Here is a 22,167-nt window from a genome sequence, read left to right as displayed (position 1 = left end):
TCTGTTGCCTGTGAAGTCTCTCATGATCGATAAGGTCCACCGGAACAACTCGGTTGAACATGGTACGGTGCGTCATATTTCCAGTAAACATATGGTGATTATAGTAATTATAATCACACTACACCTAGGTCGGTGACAAGTCCGCCTCTTTATCATGGCAGATTCGCTGAATCGCCAAGCTCGATATAGCACTCAATTATTTAGCCGGAGGTCTTCGTTGCCCGGCGTTAGCTGCATGAGCATTGGGTTTTTTCATTTACAATAACAGAGCTTTGAAGCGCACAGATTTTAGATAGGGGCTTGATTAATTCAAGGACGACGTTATTCTTGCAGCACCTGCTTTGCACACACACACGCACGCACGCACGGAATTTTTTTGTATAGACTCTTGAAGCTAGCAGGTTCCAGTCGCACGCCGATAGGACAAGGTGCCCCGCCCTTGTTTATCGCCTAAAGTATTGCTGTTGAGCTCACAGACATTATGATATGCTATTACCTGTCGTGCCAATTGACCATCTGACACAGATATCTTTTCAGTACAGTTTTCTAGCTATCCGCCGCAAAATCGTGAAATCAGCTCTGAGTGGGGCGGAGGTGGGGGGTGCTATACACAGACCGTAACTGCATGTTGTTTATTAGCGTAATTACGCCGAAGGTTTAAAGGGTCGGATTTAAGCACACCAAAATCGATACAGCCATAGGGCACTAAATAATTTATAAGTAACGATATGTGCTGGTAGCTAGAACGGATAAAGAAATATTGGCGGCATCTATTTGTGCATGAAGAAATTAATTACGAATACTATAGTATATAAGTTGCATTCGTGTAACCAAAGTCTCGTAAATATCCTGTCATCTCGGTTGGTGACAGAAGAAACAGCTGAGTAGCTAGAGCCCATGCGGTCAGACCCCTAACACAAAGCAATTTCGCATGCACCTAAATAACATACGTAAATATGCTACCGTCCCGTAAAAATTACGTTGGAGCGTGTCAATAATTCAACAGAACGTATCCGTAGTATTTGCAGGACGTTTAGAATAAACCAGAACGTGATAAGTACGGGAAGTCAGCTTAATTAAAACTGTCCCGTGGCTCATCTCAAGAAAGTTTAATCGACTGTATGGATGATGAGGCACGAAGTAGCGAGCTGTTTTTATAACCGGGTCTAGTTGATCGACTCGGCGATACGTTCAGTGCGTGTCTGTAACTTGAATAGAGCAGTTCAGAAGTTGTTGCAGACTTGAACTGCGGCAGTGAGAGAATCAAAGGCTTACGAAAACTTAGTCGGTTGTGGCAAATCGAATAATGTTCCCCATTTTGTCTTTTAGGAGCATCTTTGGCGAAACGTCGGATCTGGTGATGTTACTATAAAATTCACAATGGCTATCGATCGAATAGTCGGTACTGTCTCTTAGGCGCGTTCAATAGCGGGAGTCAACGAAACGGGATTGAGCTCTTTAATACCACTGGCGAAAACGGTATATTACAATTTTCCGATCACTACAAGTATTAGCTTGTAAGGAATATGTTTTTCGCGTTTTGATCAGCCCGCCTAAAATAGATTAACAAAGGCTTGACGTATCTTATTAGGTTGTCTTCAAGCTGTCACTTCGATTTAAGGCCACACGTGTCACGACCTTTGAACGGAACTCACAACCAATTAAAATTAGCTTGATAATATAACTAGGACTTTGTACAAATAGAAAGAAACTAATAGAATATTAAAAGCAACATCATATATTGAAGGATGTTGGCTAATAGAAATAAAAAAACTTTTGGCAATGTAGCATTATCCATCGATGGGAGATTCAATCTTATTACATAACAAGCAGTTTGAAAACAAATATAGTTCATGTTTACCCTACCCTATTCGTAATAGGTATGGAGAAGATTGTCATCGATTTATCAACATATTATTCAAATGTAAAGGTTCCTCTACAAGATCAGCTCGATCACTACCGAGCCACGTGCTGCCAAAGGAAGTCCTGCAATACTATTAAGCGATTTTATCATATCTAAGCTTGAAGAGAAAGTGATGATAATGGAGTACTTCGATAAGTGACTTGTCAACTAGGGGAGGAATAGCAGTTCGTACTGAGTTGTTGAAGGAATCTTCATTTTTCGAATTTTTGCTTTGGTAAATTGGTTTCGTGAAGTGCTGCTATGTGTTAAAAACGTACGATCAGTGAGCCCCGCAAATAGAGGCCTGGTCTGTAGTTTGTCAACAAAATCACTTTATATTAGAGATAAACACTGTATAAAATTTTTCTGTTAGGCTTAGGATCTTTTCAAAGGTCAATTTTCGCTGGTCGGATCGATGCTGCGGAAATCTACTAAGTTGGCCGATTAGAGATAGTACTATATATATATACAACTAACATTCATATCATCAACATAAATTGCCTACAGAAATGCAACTAGAAGCAGACGTGGTGGGACGAATCACCTGTTTCGTTGAGTTAGGCGTTATCTAATCTCTCTGGCAGGAATTGCGGTTGAATACTGAATTTCACGTTTCGTGGGGTGGATCCGCTAATCTGGCAATCCCCTGTTTACGCTTTGAACCTCCGTCTTGACAGTCACATTTTAGTTTGACAGGGAGGTAATCATCTGCTTTTCGTACCCATGGCGTAATGTTGACAAATTTCATTTTTTATGTTGTCATGGCTGCTTTTGGTTCGGCTAGATATTGTTGAGGGCAAAAATCTTACCCGTGTTGGTACCCCGCATTTGCCACCAAGCATACGGGGACGTCTCATTAAGCCAGATGAACCTATGCTAATGGGGGGAGGGGTAAGACTGCAGTAGATCTGGCTGATTCCTAGCATCGTGAAGGTTGCATCCCGATTATTTTTATGCAATAATAATGGGACTGGCCCGAAAGATGTTTTTTTTTAATGAATAACTTTGTCCCGCCGTAATAATATCTTTGTAGTTTTGTCTGAGAAAGACTAATGAAGTTCAGAGAATAAATATAGCGATTGGTTACTAGGGGAAAATTAAAAAAAAAAATACCAATCTATGTTATTGCATCATAAGGTTATTATTTACTTATTTTCGGTACCATACAATCGTTTACAAATAATACTCCCTATCCCGATCAATGAAATATCTGATAGCCTGGAGATGTGTGTCAATTCCAAATGTGATGAAGTCTTGTACTGTTTTGAAGTCTTCCAGCTCACAACATAGCAGAACCGGCTGCACGATTTATCATGTCGTTTGTCATATTTGGAAGGCCATACACAATGGCTGTAAATACGATGTTATATTATTTCATGCTCTTTATATTATTATACTTCACTTCCCCAAATAACTGATGTTATTCTCATTACCGATACAGTTTACGAGAAAGTCAGCATTTTGCATATTCCGCACCTTCCGAAAACCCTGTCCTACTTCGTTTGACCGGTGTTCTTCTTGTTAGCATCCGAGTCCACAGGTAAACACTAACACGCCTTAACAAAAGCAATCAACGAATCCCGGGGCTGCTGTCCAGGTGTTCTGGAGCAGCTTTGAGGGCGGATGTGCTTACAGACGAATTTAGTAGGTCATCACGTTTTAGACATTTTTCCCCTCTTCCTTTACGCTCCGGACTTGTTTGCAGGGAAGCGTTTCGGTCATATTAGTCTCATCATTTGCTTGTCCTTGTGAGGCAGCAGTAAGATAATATCGATGCAAGAGGCTCAGCAACCGGTTGGGGGGTCTGCGCCATTCAATTGGCCTTAGCTAGCTTACTGCTCCACCTTCGGCAGATATGGGCAGTGTATGCAACTGTTTGAGCCGGCCAGGATAAGCTTACGATGTTCTATTCGTTGTTGAGCGATCGTAGTTGAAATGGGTACTTTTTTGCCGTCCTGCCAACGTCGGACGGACCTGCCGGCGCGGGGATGAGAGACCGGATCGTCTGGAGCAAACGGAACGAAAATTTTGGCGTCGGTCCGGGAGCCAAAGCAAGCTACTTCGTTCATTGGTCTTTTTCAACTCTTATTGAAAAACCCGTTGGAGCGGCAGACCAGCATCGTGACTGAGGCACACAAAGGCGTCAATAGATGCTAAGTGAAAAACGGTAGCATAGAGCTGAGATTTTCGAAGAAAAATCCGGACCCGACGACATATTGTTTCGGCGTTCGTTCAATTTGTTCGACTTCTGCTAAAGACTGTTACGGAACTACCGCGTCTTGCTTTGTGACTAGAAGTAACAACAATGCTCACCTAAAGCCTATTTTCTTTATCGTGATCCGAGCCTGTCAAGCGATAACCGTTATTACTGCTGTTAGTTAAAGTTGTACTCCGTTATGTTTTCAAGTCGCCGCTACCGAATAATCTTCTCAGTTAGATACTATACTCAATGATGTAGTTACGTTTAAAAAATTTCCAGTTCATACGTACTTTCGTTTCCATCCGTGCTCCGAGGCACGCCCGATGGGCCACCCGCATGATGATATTTAGAAGTTAATCCCGAGTAGGTAAACAAATACTAGAAATGAAATGTATTTGTCTGCCATCGAAATTATCCAGCGTCGTACATAACTAGATTACTAAACACACAAGAAAATTCCTCTTCGAAGAATTTGTCCTCCTATATGTTTTTCGAAAAATTTCTTGCACCGACTTAATAAACGTAATATTATTAAAGTGATTAATATGTGGCGAAAATAACGAGGTAATGTTCATTCGTTTTATTGTGTGACGCTCACCGAAATTATATAGCCCGAGTGGCGTTGTTACTCATACGACAATTAGGGTTGTTATCTGTCGCAATTTTATGCCACAGATATATGCAACTAGTCAATCTGCCGGCCATATCTGGCACTGTCTTTACGATTCGTATAGTGTCAATATGGCGAATGGAATATCCCAGGGACCGAATCTACTTACTTTTGCTAGATGTTGCTATCTTTATTTCCATGACAATTGTGGTAGAAGCCGCACTGATGACGACAAAGGTAAGCTCCACCATTTTAGCAGGGAGCGCTGTCAAAGCAACTGTCGCGTCGCGAGAGAGGCGACGAGTCCGCTTCATGGCCACAAAACGCTAACCTCTCCCTTCACCGCCACGTTTCGTTACCCCGAGTTAGATTCGACTAGGATTTCTTGTTCTGCGCTTGCTCGAAAAAGATCAAACAATAAACAGCAAATCCATAAAATAGCCAGCCTTGTCTTCGTGACGGACAACAGCCGTTGATAGCCATTACCGTGGGCACTAACCCCAGGTGAATAGTTGAAAACAGAAAAATGCCAGCCCTTTATGTCTGCTGACACCGCCCACCCTACCATGGCCATAGGACCCACACACGCTAATAGATATAGCATAAACATCAACAATGGGAACTGCAGATGCAAATCCAATGCTACATCACCAGCTGCAGTTGTTTCAGGCAACGACGAGATCGACATTGGCACAATAACACTGCAACGATTCCGGAGCAGTGGACAATATTTTAATAATGGAGGACAACTACAATGCAGGTGACAAATTTGTCAAAGAAAAATACGCAAATAGAGGGACGGGCGGGCAGGCAGACATATACACTTGCTCGGTCGCTCATACGGCGTGGGGTAGTGAAATATACGCAATTGTTATACGACAGACGCCGTGTTCGGTGAGTGGGCTGTGTCGCCGATGTAGATTTCGCGTTGTCAGCAACGATTTCCACATAGTTAATAGTGTTGATGCAGTAAAATGTCGATCGTTTGCTTTGCGGTGACCTGAGGTCGTAAACTTGCGCTGACTGAGTGCGCAAATTTGTACGGTTTGTATAGGACCTATAGTAGAATTCCGACCGGTGAGATTAAATGGCGATTATGAGGACTAATGGGGACTCCGGTCCGATGGGAAGCCGAACCTATGCCAGTCCGACATACCCGCTGGCATGGTAACCGTCCCTCTCTGAGACCACCCGCGACGTAGCGGGTCACGACACTGTGCTGTAAAAGCTAGTAGAATGCTCAACGATAACCTAGCGAGGAGGAACGCTACCCCCGACTATGTCAAAATCATCATAACATAATGGGACTGCTCATAGTGGAAACGCACGTCCGAGGCCTCTATAGCTCCCACTGCTGGCGTTCTACAGAATTAATAGATAATGAACACCATTAACGATGGTCGGTGATTTGTTCAGGTCTGCTGATAGGCAGTGGGTCCAATAATGCAACGTTCTTTTTTTCGCCTATTCGCACTTGTACAACGTATCGAAAACGATACCATTTCGGAACTAAGGTTCACGCCCTAGCTTGTGCGCTTATGACTTCCTAGAGTCTAGTTTCATAGAAATTAGCGTTTGTTTCATACTGTGGTAGAGTAAAATGATGTAGCGGAATTACATTCTATGATGAGAAGGAAAGAGGCCTCTTCGGACCGCCTAACTTCCAACTACTAAGCAAGAATCAACGTCAGTCTTTCTGGGTCGACTTTCTGGGTTTCAGTCTTTCGAGTGATAGTGAACACGACAATTCTTCATTTACGACCTGATTTGCAGTACAACAAGCTTAAAACGACCGTGTTTTCGGGTAAGTTGTAAGAGAAAGCAAACAATGCGTCTCAGGATTCTTCACAAAACTAGATAGTTTCTAAATAGTAAATGATATAAATATTAGATCCCTCTATTAAAATTGCATAGCAATTGCTGATTGCTAACATAGTCATTAACGGCATCCGCGGCCAAGTGGGCCGACCCATCTTAAGTGTAATTGTAACCTTTTTTTTTTCCATGGGGTAACGATGTGTTGAATTTTTATTTTATTATTATGAAGTGATTGACATCGTGAAGTTAGCTAGTTTGCAATAGTAATGACGGTTACTTATTAATGAGGAACAATTACAATATTGTTACAGTTGGGCGTATGCGTCTAGGGTGGGGTTCGAAACAGGCTGGATGACACGGGTCATGACGACCCAGCACAAATAAGGTGTAAATCTCTTCATTCCGGCACTCGTCGTTCACTTACGCCATCTGCTCGACTGTACTTAGCGGACGACGCAGTCGCAGAAGCTTACATGCTGATTAATTAGCATAATGTTTGATTGCAGCAGTAGATAATCACCGGCACGAAAAGGATAGCATAGAGTTTTAGTATTTGCCCGATCTGCCTTCCCGGCGACCCTCGTCCATTTACATGCACAAGGACCGTGCTTACGATGATATCAGCAACAACCACAATCATAGAGCGGTTAAGATAAGCAGGACAAAAACACACACGCATATGTATAACCGTGTGAAACATGTAGTGTGTTTGTAGCAATCATTATACTAGAATATTTCTTTACCATTGCGTTTACGACCGCGACTAAATGTTTAGCTTGTCCTCTATTGCAATCGTCCTGGCGAGTTAACGATTTGCAGTTAGCTGTGATACTGATTCTAATTGAGATCAGGCCGTACGTGCCTGTAAGCAGATTGTAAAGTTAGCGGGTAACTTATGATATTGAATAATTCCACAAAGCAAAAGTCCTGAAGGATGCAGAAGGCTAGCTACGTTCTAGTAAAAAAGAAAAAAAAAAAATCATAGGTTGTTATGTAAGTGTTCCTTGACACTGCGTGGTACAGCGGCTAAATTATATAGCCTTAATATACTACCCGTTTGCCTGCTTTCTATAATGAGGAAACGAAAGTTTAGATCTATATACAGATAAAAAGTATATCTATGGAAACAAGTAAGTTTGCAGCTGGGCCAGATACTGTCTAAACTGTAGGCCAGATATGTTAGTTTCACCATTTCACAGCTGGTTATCACAATCTGTCTCACACCGTTCTTGAACTATTTTGATAGTTTAGATTTTTCTTCTGGCAATTATGTTATGCTTATACCAGCGCAGTGTGCCCGCTCAGGGCCTGCGAACTTCAATAAATAATTTTTCTGTCTATGTAATCAAATGATAGCATACGAAAGCACGATATCGCTGCATGTGAACGGGATTCGGCGCACGCTAGTTATATCTCTGCACTATATTATTTAATAGGTATTTATACCAAATGATCAATGCCTCCGTATGGACTTTTTTTTTTTTTGTCACAGAAATGATTTTGCACATATGACGAACGCTCATATATATATATATATTATATTTTAACACCATCTAATCCTTATATTTAAATAAAAACAGTAGTAATAATAATCATCATCAACAGCCCTTACGTTTGACGCCCTGCACGCCAGGAGGTTCATCGTCCAGAAAACGGTACAACTCTACGGGATTATAACGGTGCGTCGCAGCCTATGAACTTTCTGTCCTACAACTGCTTGTCTATTCTAACTAGACGTACTTATGTGCTTAAAAGCCATCCAAATGCTTTTGCTTTATTCCGCCTACGGGTGCTTTTATGTTTGCGAAAGCGCTAACAACGACCATTCGTCACATTCATGGTTACGCCTTTCAGGCTGCGTAAACTAGGTCTTTCTGACAAGTCCTTGGGCAGGACCACCAGTGATTTATGTATCATGTGTGCATTCTCTATATGCTTCAGTATATAGTGGAATTATAGAGATGCTGCTTCTACTGCGATGTGTTAGAACATTTTTTTCGGACACAAGTTAGGAGTTAATCAGCTACATTATGCAGAAGCAAAAATCTTTCGATAGTTTGAAATCAGGTAAAAGGGTGAACCGTGCAATGAGTTTTCTCAGACTATAATACAGTTTGCCCAACCTGTACGGATGCACATATTATATGCGGGTAAGTGTACACATATAGTGTGATGTAACCCCTTTCCTTTTCTTTTTTACCGGCCGCATTATCATTATTTCATGTACGATTTCCCAGTTAGCTTATTATAATTGATAAGTTACTTAGCTATATATCATTTAGCTGGCGTTTTTCGATCGCACCATTTTATCCAATCTATTCTATCGGGCCAATGGTCTAGCCTCTCTTACGACACCCGCCACACGTATAAGGAAACACAGTGAACAGATTTAAATATATTATTATTGGTTACCCTATTGCTATTATTATTATCGTACTATCTCTGTCTCGGTTTTGTATAGCGCCGTATTCTAAAGAAAATCAAATAACTTAATGCTATCAGCTACTCCCGTAACAAACCGTTAAGCATGAAGGCAAGCCAAAGTAAATGGTAAGGTCTACGGTGGTTATAGTGATGACAGCTTCGCACTTAAACCGCTTGTACCACGCTGTGTAACAATATTTGACAATCCTTAGCAATCTTTTCCGGTTCACCAGTACACTAGCTATCAAGCAGAAAAAGAACAATACCACCGTGATTACTTGGCGAAGCGTCACGTAAACCTTTTGATTCGTTTGTGGGTAACTCGCACACTTCTCTATGAACGCGTATACGTGTGCACTGGTACGTATTTATTTGTTTGTCTTAAGAGCGAAATGGGTGGGCAGAGAGAATTCAGTATTCCGCTTGTAATTTAATGGAATAATATTACGCGACTCTGATTGTGATGATGCCCGGTGAGGCTCGTACGCGCTGTCGATGGCGGCGCAAGTTTGAGGCATAGGGCGGCGATGACCGTCCCTGTTATCGGCACAACGGTATGGGGCTGGCCTCAACGATTCGAAAGACAAGTGCTCACAGGCCAAAGTAGGCAGTGCGCTAGCCGATTTGGCCATGTAGACGCGTACATCACACTAATTTAACTGCCGGATCGTCGATTATCAGTAGCAGTGAATGGAATAGGCTTAGATTTAGCTGTTGAATGACTAAATATATTTATAATAAGATAAAAATAATCATCTTGGCCGTGATAGCTCTCGCAATAGTAGGATTGACGACGGAGTGGATTTTTACCGAGCGTTGGGTCGTGGCGGCTACCCTTCCTGCAGCCGCCGAACGCATAAGATAGCATAGCATATTATGCTATTAGAAACTGTTGTGTGCTTATCTTATATATATATATATATATATATATATATACACTATACATGAGTAGTGAGCGATTTAATATTTTAATGAATGCCAGAGAACGAGAATTTATGTTTCAAAGCGTTGCCCATTGACGGTGCTTAGCGTCAAAAAACGCGAAAAGTGTTTCGCCGTGGCGTTCGTTCATGGCATCACTGCATGCTCTCACATATTATCTATAGGATTGTTAATCAGTTTTAATTAGACTAACGGCGTAAGATAGACTTCATCTATCAGCTTCTTGCCAGTTAATTTTTCTTTATAATCTGCCCATTGACAACAACGAAGTCCGTGAGGCTCTCCATGTCCTTCGTCAAATGTCCAAATGAGGTGCCCCACAAATGCTTGGCACGGCAGCTACGTTGTTTTTTCCTTTCAATTTTTTCTTGCAGAAGCTCCAATTACGGACATCCGATCATTGTAGTATTTAGATTAGGTGAAGTGTTTACTTCATTCCGTTCAAACGAGTTCCAATATTTAAATTTGGGGAAAAAATGCTAACGTATCCCGGCAGGTTTCGTCGCATAGATCCATCACCGAAGCCCTTGCTTCATCAGCGGATTCTGTATTGGATATAGGATGTTGCATGTTTTCGATGACATCGTACAAGGACGAAGACGAACGTGGCAATATGAACGACTCCTTCTGGAGCCGTTACAGCTACGAGGTGCTCTGAATTCAAACTCACTGATGATTGAAATAGACTTAGCTACAATGGACACTGAGGGCGTCTGCACCACCATCTGCCGATCCGGTCGCTTGACTAAAACCGATGATCATCATGGCAGCAACTGTCACAAGATGGTACCTGACATGAAGCGGTGGCGACCCTCGGAATAGCTCTGTTTATCCAGCTATCGAATTTAAATCATTGGTCACTTCGAGGCGTTCACTTACGTAAACGCAGTGCAATGATAACAGATCAGCGCCGGTAAAGCTGCAGAATCTGTGAGCCGGTACAACGGAGACGGCACAGGCTCCAGTGATAGAACTGATAGAGGACAATCAGATCAGTGAGAGGGAAATCAGTGAACGTGAAGCAATGTTGGTGATACAGGCCCGCCACAGGTCAGCATGTACTGCGTTAGGTATCGTCAGTTCCTGCTGTTTTCTCATGCGCAGTGGAAAAGATTATGACATAACGATGACACTGCCAATGGTCATATCGGCGGTAATCAGAGCGTGTCCGTTCGAGAACAAGAAACAGATTGTTGGAATTACGTGCAGCTATCCTGGCTGCACGATTTTGCCGAAGATGTTAAGCCTATAACAACCATCAGGGCTTCTAATAATGGGCACCATCTTAGGTGGTCAGGTAATCCAGATAATTTTTCATCACATCAGAATTTCTACTTGACAGGTTGGGCACTACGACAATGATCCAGCTGTGACAGGATTAATTTCGAAACAGAAAATTATAGTATCATATCGAAATATCTACATTCGTGCATACATCAGTTGTATGTAAGTCGACCGTAGTCGTTTGCGTAGCATAACTGCATGTAATGTACGATTTGGATAGAAATATATATGGAAGTAGAATTTGCGATGTTTATCTACACCGCCGTTACCCAGCCAAATATTGGCACTTTTATGGTTAATCTAACAGCGGTGAAATGTTGGATTGGGCAAATCAACCCACCGAATCGGGTTCATAATAAGTATTATTTTCCATGCAAAAGGACTTATTTATATCGAGTTGTATAGTAGTTCGATTGGGCCTTTGGGAATTCTCATACTACGTGATTTTGTCCTTTTTTTTTTTTAATCTGAAAATAATTTGCTGGATTTTTTCTTGAGTCGCTCATATCGGAACGAGGCGAGGTTAAACGAAGCCTTAGATGCTTTTCTAGCGACAATGAGCCTAGTTGTCATGGAGATTAATTTATAAGTCGGTGTTATTATGTTTGCGTATTTCACAGGCCAAAAGACGATTCGTATGCGCAATGTGCACACATTTCGTGTAAGAAACACATTTAGTGACACAAAAAGATTTTTATGAACACAAAAAGAAGAGCTTGATGTTTCAAGCAAAACTGTTAAGGAACTCTAACGCGTGTATTTTTGCAGCTGTGATGTATTATTATTCTTATATTTGTATATGGAACGTGACGTGGCATTTGCGGCTCAACAAGGAGCCATATTTCAATATTTCCGCTAAAGCCATAAGTGCTTAACTAGTCACTTGGTTATCTAATGGAACGAAAGTTCCTCTCAAAACACAATTTAACTCACATTAATAAGAGATAGTGTTCCTAATTCAATACTTAAATTGTGCCTGAAGCTTTGACTAGACCTTTCAACGTTTAATATCTCCTTATCAACGTAATACAAAACAAAATTAATGAACAAAGTTGGATGCATGTGCCTTTGATTCTGTCTTACCAGCGGTAAAAAGAAATACACGTTGGAAAATGCCTTCACTATTAGTGTGATCATAGCTAGTGAATCGCAGCTATTTTTGTATCTACGACGGGCGGGATCTCTAACCGCTAAGGTAGCGCTAAAAATCATTAGTAAGTTTGTACTATTATCCTTGCTACTTGTGGACAGAAGTACGGGACGGGACGTAGTTGGCCATAATATGCGTCGCGTCTGTTTGTTAGTATTAAGCTTGACAATCTGTGACCTTAAAGGTCGTTCCTCATGTTTCGCACACCCCGAGCATTACGTTTTCATATCCCGCTCATGCTACTTTAAACGTTGTCGGCGAGGATACAATTATTGTTGCCAAATAGCCTTTGTTTTTGTATCGCTGCAGCTGCCCCTCCGGCTTGTATCGTAGGTAAGATCGTAAATGGTAGAAATGTCCCCCTCGGCAGGCTGAAGCAGCAGTCCATCGAATATCGACCGTTTTAAACGGAATTCGTTTGACGGCTCACGTCGCGGCGAAAATTGCGGGCGTGACCACGCATCTGGTGTCGTAGGTAGGTAAAATTTTTTGCCAGACCGTTATAACTTGATTGCCTGTCATACACAGTAATATAGGAGAATCCGCACTGAAGGCAAGCGTCCATGAAGCACTAAGTGTGCAGATCAGAACGTACTGGATATGTATATATAGGTACGTACGTAAGGGTCTTTTTTGTCTGCGGAAACGGTAAATAGCCATCGGAGAGGATGACTAAATCGAGATACGGTTCAAGTCACAGTCGTGAATGTATCATGCGATGAGCACGTTTACCAGTAAAAGAAGCTAGCTCACTGTTTTCAGGGTACTATACTTTTAAGCGCAGAAACGGTATAACGAATAAAGAGAAACGGCTGCTATTGCAAACAATGGCCTGAGTTGCAGGAAAAAAACTTAGCATGGCTCTTTTCAGGTATCATTGAAACCTTGTAACTAATAGCAGCCTTTCGCATTCTGTCCTTCAGTGTTTTTCGAGATAGTTCACCGTTAATTTGGTGATTCCATTAAGAAGCGCGCTTAGCGACCACCGCAGACGGACATGGTATTTTTTTCCTTCAAAATCGATGTGGACGGACAGATAAAGACAACTACAAAGTAAAACCCCAGATAAGGTACTCTATATTTTTATCGAAACCAAGGTCGTACCCATTTGTTACTACTAGTTAACTGCCATAGAGAGGTGTACATGGTAAGAGCTGCACGGACAGGTGCTAAAGACAGATTTCGCTGTACAGCTGACAGCAAGAGATTGATCATACATCTCTAATGCGTTAGATTGGCTGGCTGTTTTACCGTTCACCTATCTCAACAGTCGTCACAGACATGTCTCTCTCCGTCCAACGTGTGCTAGGTATTCTAGCCAAATAGAGAGACGTGAAATAAAATGCGTATCAATGAACTTATAGGTTTTGCGATACACGGATAACACCTTTCCATAAGAAACAATACAAACAGTTATCAGACCCATTCATATTATTATATAGCAGTGCCGCTTGGCTGAATAAAATATTCGTTGTGGTCAACGTTACCCACATTAACAGATGCGCAAAGCCAACTAAAGCAAAAACAATTTACTGCGTTTATAGGGCTTGTTCTACAGAATTCGCAGAAAATATTAAGAAACAAAAAAAAAAAAGAAAAAACATTTCTTAGTCATTTGATAAAATAATTGTATTGCTAAGCTTTAGTAATTGTGCAAATTGATAATGATTTATTATTTAGGACTGTTCCGCCAGGTACCTCTTGCTGGGTCTGGATAAGGGTCCAGAGAGAAATATTGATTAGTGCGATCCAGCTGCTTCGTATCTGGAAAACTTCGTTCCATAAAATTGATGTTGTACATTTTAAGAAAAGGTGCAATTTTCAATAGCGAATAATTTCTCAGCTATCAGGTCACGTCGAATATCGTGATCAGTTGTTACAGCCTAGATAACTAAGGATTCTCGGGTATTGCTTCATTTAGTTCTTCTTCAGTTGGTGACCCTTACTTCCTTACAGCGAATATCCTATATAAATAAACCGATACGCTTATAATAGACTTTTTATGTATGCTATGTGGAAAACGCCAGGGGAATATAGACGTAAATCGAATTCGAAAGCATGTCTCTACTAACCCTTAAGGTCAACTACAAGCCAACGATTCTATTGTCTGCATAACCCGAAAGATGAGCCTGTTAGTCTCTATATATTCATGTAAATCGATGTAGAATGCCGGATTATTGCTATATGGTACAGAATAGCATATTCACTATATTGTTTTCCTTGTAGAAAGGAAATTTTCAACGTATTGTGCACATGGCCCCTTGGAAGCTCAATGGCGATAAACCACGACGAAAATAATCAGCTGTCATTGTCATCAATGGATCAACTTAACCACAACAGGTAAATAGGTAATAATAATAGTAATTAAAGTAACCACATCGTTCTGCACTGCTCGATCCAGATATTCGATGTCAGGAAGTTTGGGAACTTTCGTTTCGTTTATGAAACAATCAGGAGCTAAATTGGCTTAGCGGATTGCCCCCGAACGGGTGCGACCAAGATGGCGCGAGCGTACCTAATAGCAATAGTGAGAAATGTAAGTAGCACTAGAGGTAACAAAGGCGATGTGTGACCAATATTTTGGTATTATTTTCTTTTGCAAAATCAATGGAATCAGTGGAATTGTGACCCGTTTCTGGCCAAGAGGGCAAGACGGACCGCGGCACCATGATGTTGATGCGAACGTGCAACCCTTGCTTTCCATGCTTTACCCACTTTATTATAATTAGAACTATCGGTTGATTGATAGAGAACGGTAATCAACTAATTAGATATTGGTTAATATGTTGGTTAGGTGTTGTATCATTAGAATTCTGGTAGTGCCATGGCAGTGGTGGCAATTGCGATCGCTTGACGTCTTTCTGGCGAGATCCACGATTAGTCGTAGCGATAGCGACAACGTTAAGAACTCGTACTACACATGAATGCATTAGTTCTACGTAACGACTGGACAATGACAAACGGGGGGGAAGGCCGGGGTAGAGGAGGGTAGGAACACCCTCGTAAACCTGCAGTTCGTGGCTGACTGATTGATTAACGTTTTTTTTAAACCAGAAAAGCTGTCGGTACCTGCCGGCAATTTCAATATAGGGGACAGAAATGTAACTGAAAAAAATTGAGCTCGCTACATTTTGTGCGCAGCATGTCGATTCCGTAAAACGTGTGCTTATTCGAAATAGTGCTAGTTACTCTCGGTAAATTTGTCCACAATGCGGCATTCATTACATTGAAGATATCACAGGCGGAGCAAGATCCCACGACGGTATGCCCCAATAATAAAATCGGTACGCTGCTTAGCTGCCTACCACTTGTTACGGTCGTCGCGTCCTAATATGTCGGTTTGATTGTTCGCGAGGCTCGTTTCACAAGAACAAATAGACCTACTTTGATTCATTCATACACTAACGACTATTAACTACTAGCTAATGAGTCTTGCTAGGTCGAGCAATAGCAACAGACGGCCATAGCTAATGTTTCCACTTTCAGAAGAGCAGATATTACCAAATGACAAAGCGTCCGACATTTGACGCAGGTCGCGGGAGCCATTGGGACTTACCAAATAAAGAGTGATCGATAACAACAGAGAAAGCATAGCATTCGTCCGTGTGGATACCAGTTTACCGTAGATCGTAGACCGTTATTATAGTATACATCATAGACCAGAGAATTAATATTGTGTGCTATCAAACGTAGCTTTGGCCTACTCTTGAATTAACGTATGCTGTATTTTACTACGGGATACATTACCGACAATATAAGTTTGGATATGTGTTAACCTTAACGGCGCTAACTTAGGTCCCACTTAAAACCCCACCGGTATCTCGGTTATTCTAGCGTTTTCGATTTCGATATTGCGGAATCGGCGCTTTAAATGGTTCTTAATATAGAAATGTGTTCTGCTTGAATGACAAAACACAAATAGTTCACACTGTCTTGAAGGACACGCGTGAATCAAAGAGGTCTATCAGTGGTGGGTAGTACGTTTTATAGTAAGTAAAGTTTACTATCAAAAAAAAAAAAAGAAAACTTATCAAAGTAATAGTTGTTAAATTTAACTATCCACTGCAAAATCTTCGTGAGAAACAATTTGAGTTAAGACTGTTCTATTATACGATTTTCCTTATTGTGTTCATTATGACAAGTCCGAAAAACCGCTCGGCACTTTCACTCATCTAGAAAGTTTCGTTAACTGGTTCAGTTTAGATAGGAACTATCTTTCTGCATGGCTACTTGAATAGCCATGCAGAAAGTTACGGCATCAGACGATGTTAATTGAAATCCCAAATTCAGATTCACTTTCTCCTTTCGTAATTCCTCGGATCTTTTTACGGAAACTTTTTAAGTCAATTCTCCATCTGCGGAAGACGCACTATTTTCACTGATCATTGACGTAACTTATCATAGACACTGCGGGTGATCCGTCATGTGTGACAGAATTTTATAGACGCGACAAAAATTAATTTTCGGTGTATGATGTTACAATACGAGGTCAAGAAAAATACGGTTTAGCAGAACTGGTAGCAGTTCAGCCCGTGTTTGGCAATCATTTGACTAGTTTTGTCATGCTGTCTTAACACGGATGAGTGAGTCATTAAAACTTCGATTGAGGAAAGCTCCCGAGAGCTTTGAAAGGGCCGCTGAACAGCTTTCGAGCTCAGACACAGATTAACTATGCATAAAAATGCACTAAGGACACCTAAAGTAAGATATGAAGATATATATATGTGTAGTAAAACATTCTAGCAGACTCTGCTAGAATGTCTTTAGTAGAATTCAAAACTATTCAGTGATGATTGTAAGAATAGGCCTGCAAAAATGTTAGAATTTGAACTTACACTCAAAACAAGATGTTTCCTATGTTTCTAAACTAAATGTCTATATCCTGGGAAGCTTAATAATAATAGATAGATGGAAGTAAAGAAACCGAAAGAGAAATTAGCTGCTGGGCAAAATGGGCATATTAGTATCAGATCAGTGCCGGCCTTGAGGATGCGTCCGGTCATCGAGGATTTTGGGGCAGCACTTTTCTTTCAGCACGTCACCGACGAATCTGAGCGGATCCGAAAAACGATAAGGGGGTTCGCATTTATTACCGTACAATTTTCGTTGGTATTGCAGGTTCGTCATTGTGGTACGTTAGCCTCGTACCGCGAGTAGCTAAAAGTCTTTTTATATATATTGCCTTTAATTCGTTGATGTTCCTTTAACAAATTAAAATCTAACTAGTTTAGCAGTCGATATTGAACGAATTAATAGAGCTTGAACAGAGAAACGCGGCAAAAACACGAACCCCTCATAAATCTAATAATATTTCTGCACCTTTTTGCTCTGCTTCTTTTATTGCTGCCGCCTGAAAGCTATCCTTTCAAATTTCACCGACCACTTCAAATAGATTATCCGTTTTGAAGCTTCAGCTTTGGCAAAGTGCTCATTAAATTCGACCGAGAACGACTACACTAGAGAAAACACGAAAATCGTCGTTGTATTTATCTGTTATCCATTGGTGCGGCAGCCCTTAGCCGCCGCAAAATGCCACTGCCGTTGAGACTGTTGTATCCTAAGCTCCTCGATGACGACACACGCAAGTATCCTTTCAGCCGCACTGCGGAAACACTTAAGCACCATAGATGTCCTATGACCATCGTCCCACTGTGTGATAGAGTTTTGGCATTGTGTAGATCTTAATGACAGCAGTCATTGTTGCCGTCGGGGAACGCCGCAGTTGCTGGTGTCGTATACCATTCAACTCGTTTCGTTCCCATGTTGGCGTGTATTTTTTTTCGGCCTAGGTACGCTTCTAGCTTTCCTACACAGACCACCGAGCTCACTGAAGTCGATATCAGTGAGTTCGACATTGGTCTTCCTGAAGGATCTTCGAAGTGGATCAAAACTCAGCAACACAGCAATTTTCTTATTCGGTTTCTTTAATGTAGTTTTTGACCTTTTTTAAATCGTTATGCTGCTGATAACACTCGTTTTCGTGAGGTTAACTCACCGTTTTACCGGTTTTCCGCGTGCACGGGACCACGCACCTCACAGCTATGAAGCGGCTTGACACGCCGTGATAGGATTATATCTTAAACAAACTATACGGTCGCAATGCCGAAGCAGGCAAGGGCAACTGCGCCCCTTTCTTCAGACTCGTACAAGACTCTTGTAATCGCAGCTATGGCCGCACTAGCCCACGCACGAACGCTCGGTAGGCTCCCGGTAATCGCCGCGTGTGCACAACGCTATGAGCGTCACTGATTATAGTCCGTTGGACTTTATTTATAATACGAAACGCAATTTCGACGACGCTCTTACTCAGCGCGTTTTTAAAGAGCTTCGCCACGAAATACCTAGTAGAAATTGTGTTCTAAAAGCCATGCTTGAATCCATATGCGCATATATGCATAGTGAACGTTTGATTTGGTAAAGCAGCAAATGAAAATGATCAGCGACGTTTGACTGTCGACTACAAATCCGCTCCGTCCCTATTGATTTTAATAACTGACCGTAATCGCTGGATCCAGTATAGGAGAAAATGGGGTAGTATAAGGAAGCACCGCACTGCATCGATGCTCAAAAGGAGACGTATTGAAAAAAATCGCTACGTCTTCGTACCCGACCAATTCTTTAAACAATTCGTATTAGTAGTAATGGTAACGTGCGCTAGAGTGTGCACGTTATGCATAAGTGTCGACTGGAACTAATACTCGTCAGAACTTTTATCGAATGTACGTAATGGAACGCGTAGGGGGTTGTTCCTGATGCGATGACCTGCTACCCCCCTAATGGCACATCGAAGACACGACCACTTAACCAGTGAAGCTTTATCTACGTAAATTACCTAAATATGATTTACTAGAACGGCATTAGAAACAATGAAGGGCAGCTACTCAAATGCATTCCAATCAATAAGTGGAAGTAATTTCAAAATTTTCCTGTTTCTACTATTTAGAGTGCGAAGTTTCTAACTAGTAATGTAACTATCGACAAATGTAACGTTATTATCTTCTTGTTGGACTATTATTATCTATTAATAGATTACGTAAAGATTTACAGTTCACAGCCCGGGGCCCCTTGGCCTACTCGATCACTCTAAACGCGTTCTTTACTTTTAAAAGAACCGTATTATAAAAGAAGAAAGAACGACCGTGCCGAGATTCGTTTGAGTTATTTCTTAGATATCAGAAGCTCCTACCGGTCATCGTAACATTTCATGGTTGGCATTTTGCCCTCAGTTTGGTTATTCTATGATTGCATATCTGCTTAAGGGCATATGAGCAAGGATATCGGTTATTTGAGGAACTAGCTTGCAAACATGAGAACTCACTTTATTGCAGAGTTCCAATAAACCAACAAGCAAATCTAACAACAGTCAACAGAATAAATTATCGAGTACATAAAAACTACTATAAAAGCTTTTATGGTAGGTTCAATTGCACTAAGGATTCTATTGCCCGAACAGAGCAACAGACGTTAGGTCAGTCAAACATCGTCGGATCGAGTACTCCAGATAGAAGACGCTACATACGGATTTTGCAAAATTTTTGGATGAACGTACTTACATTAAATATGCCATGTACATCTACCTTTTGAAGATAAGCACCATTTTTCAATGAATCGCGCATTCATGACGACGCTAACGAACCCCACACTACGTAGTACTATATAATCTTCAAAAAAGAGTAAATGATAAAAAAAAAAAATTAAGTTCTCCCATCCACTTGACCGTTGCAACATCAGTATTCAACATGAACAGTTCCAAGTTCCCTGTTAGACTACTTACGTACTGCTCATAATGGCCATGATAGTGCAAGTGTTTAGCTCTATTCCCAAACAACGAAAACAAAGCAATTATGCTGGCGGCGGACATAAGGCACGCTATTGACAAGCATGCGCGGTAATTTAACTACCTCGAGCTGCATCACATCTTCGAAGGTTTTCCTTAGTCTCGGTCTTCGTTTTTTCCTTCGACGATGTAGGATCTCTGATTTGATGGCGATATCTCCCATGGCAAATGTGCACTGTCAGAAAAAAAACCGTGACTGAGAAAAACTTCCAAAGACGTGAAGCAGCTCGAGAGTAGTTAGATTGCCGCGCATGCTTGTCAATAGCGTTCCCTATATAAAGCAGACTAGAAATAAATGCAAAATACAAACGTGAAATTATAGGCTTCGGTGCGGTTGCTGTTGGCGTTCATCAATGTGATTCTATAATAGTGTTGACTGGTGTGGTTCTGTTGCGTGAACAGGCTTCGTTACCGGTTTCCGTAAATGCTTACTAACATTCAAATACGTACTTATTGCTAGCACTTTGACCGTTGACAGGTGCGGTAGTTATTGTATGCTTAGTTAAGCACGCGTACTGTATAACACCGCATTGCTGCTATTTACTACGGTAAGTGTCAAGGGCCGATTCGAAATTATGCTGTTCGTACGACAGTCGCGACCCCTTGTTCGAGCTAGAACTGCTCTGGCTGCTGCTGATAATAACACCTGATGATACAAAACCCTTGAAATAATACATTGGTTTTGTTATTACTAGCTGACTAACGTATATCGCTTAAAAGGTCATCCTACAGGAACTCCTGCAGTGGGAACTTTGTGAACGAAACGGCGCTCGATCAATCTGAACCGTTCTTCAAAGCTTGTCTAAATATTTTTAGCAGCAAAAAACTACCGGACACGTATTTCCGAAACTATGTTCCGGTACTGATTTTCCAGATATTATTATATGTTGTGTGAAGCGAACACGGACTAGAGGAGTACAATTTTAACAAGAGTGTACATCATAACAGTGATAGGTCCCAGCCAGGCTTTCGATCGTATAGAGCAAACATTTAGTCGATGTTGTTAACTTCTGATTCCTGAATCGGAAGTAAATGCCGAAGACCTGTGAAAAGCGTATTATGTTAAAGTTATCTAGGTACTTGTCGTATGATCAACATGCGGCCATGTCCCTTATTTCAAGATCTTTCGGCTGAGGAGTTGACCGCGACAGGGATCTTCGCGGCCTTCGATTTAGCTGTTTGCTTTGAATGAGTGCAAGTGCCACCCATTGTTACGCCTATATGAGCCTAGCCAGTATCTATTTTGGTCAAGGATGATAAGGCTTCTCTCCGTGTTAATTCTGTTGCTTCTATAGCCTGGCCAGCTTTCACCCAATTCGATGTCAATGCTACAGGTAGTTGTTAATAACGAACGTTATGCTATTAAACAGAGAAAAATCCATACAAATGGCAAATGGACTTTGACATCCTTTACTTTCATATTATTCTAACTGAAATGTACTGCTTTACATAAGTGTATATATATTATAGAATAGATTTTATGTGTTGTCTGAAATTGTTTTTTGTTATATTACAGCATTTTACTGTAACCCTGATTGCAAAAAAAAAAAACAAAAGTGACTTTCTGCCGATGTAGAAGGTGAATCTATTCCATATTAGATCTAAAGATAGAGCTAAAAGACGCGAAGTTATTCGGTAATCATCGTTGTTAGAAAAATCCTTAACACGATAATTGACGAACTCGGAAAGACGAGGTACTACGTCTTTTAGACTGCAGCAGCCACGGATAGCTTTTCTTTATTTTTCTAAAACCTTTCCTAAAGCGTATAAACTTCATTAGACGTTTCCGTGCAGAACTCGCATCTACGGCGAAGTCACATATACGACGACTGACGCCCATTGTTTCGGCAGTTTTGACGTTGATGAAAAGACATAAGACGGCATTGAAGACTTTTTTTTTGTCCACTCGAAACATCCTTTTTTTTTACTTTACCTAATTGAACTTGACGTTTTGTGGTACAAATAAAATTACTGGATTAGGTCTATCGGGAGAACTTTG

The 22,167-nt window shown here is 41.2% G+C and overlaps 1 protein-coding gene across 2 annotated transcripts in view; it reads right to left on the bottom strand.

The window, feature by feature from the left end:
* Positions 1-18,484, bottom strand: part of LOC111249513 (peroxidase-like) — a 46,147-nt gene extending 27,663 nt beyond the window's left edge. Inside the window, exons 1-2 of one of the 2 annotated variants that reach the window (XM_086986785.1) lie at positions 18,327-18,350; positions 7,275-7,393 (exon numbers count right to left, since the gene is read on the bottom strand). In XM_086986785.1, coding sequence (XP_086842911.1) covers positions 7,275-7,277 — 3 coding nt within the window. In that variant the 5' untranslated portion in view covers positions 7,278-7,393; positions 18,327-18,350. Of the gene's footprint in view, positions 1-7,274; positions 7,394-18,326 lie in introns of both variants that reach the window. The other variant, XM_022803470.2, reaches the window with a different exon arrangement.
* Between the last annotated feature and the right edge of the window lie 3,683 nt (positions 18,485-22,167).

The sequence above is a fragment of the Varroa destructor genome, unplaced genomic scaffold (genome assembly GCF_002443255.2).
Source record: "Varroa destructor unplaced genomic scaffold, Vdes_3.0 BEIS01000004.1, whole genome shotgun sequence".
Classification (NCBI taxonomy): Eukaryota; Metazoa; Arthropoda; class Arachnida; order Mesostigmata; family Varroidae; genus Varroa; species Varroa destructor.
Note: the sequence above shows the minus strand (reverse complement) of the source record. Positions and strands in the feature narration are given on the sequence as shown.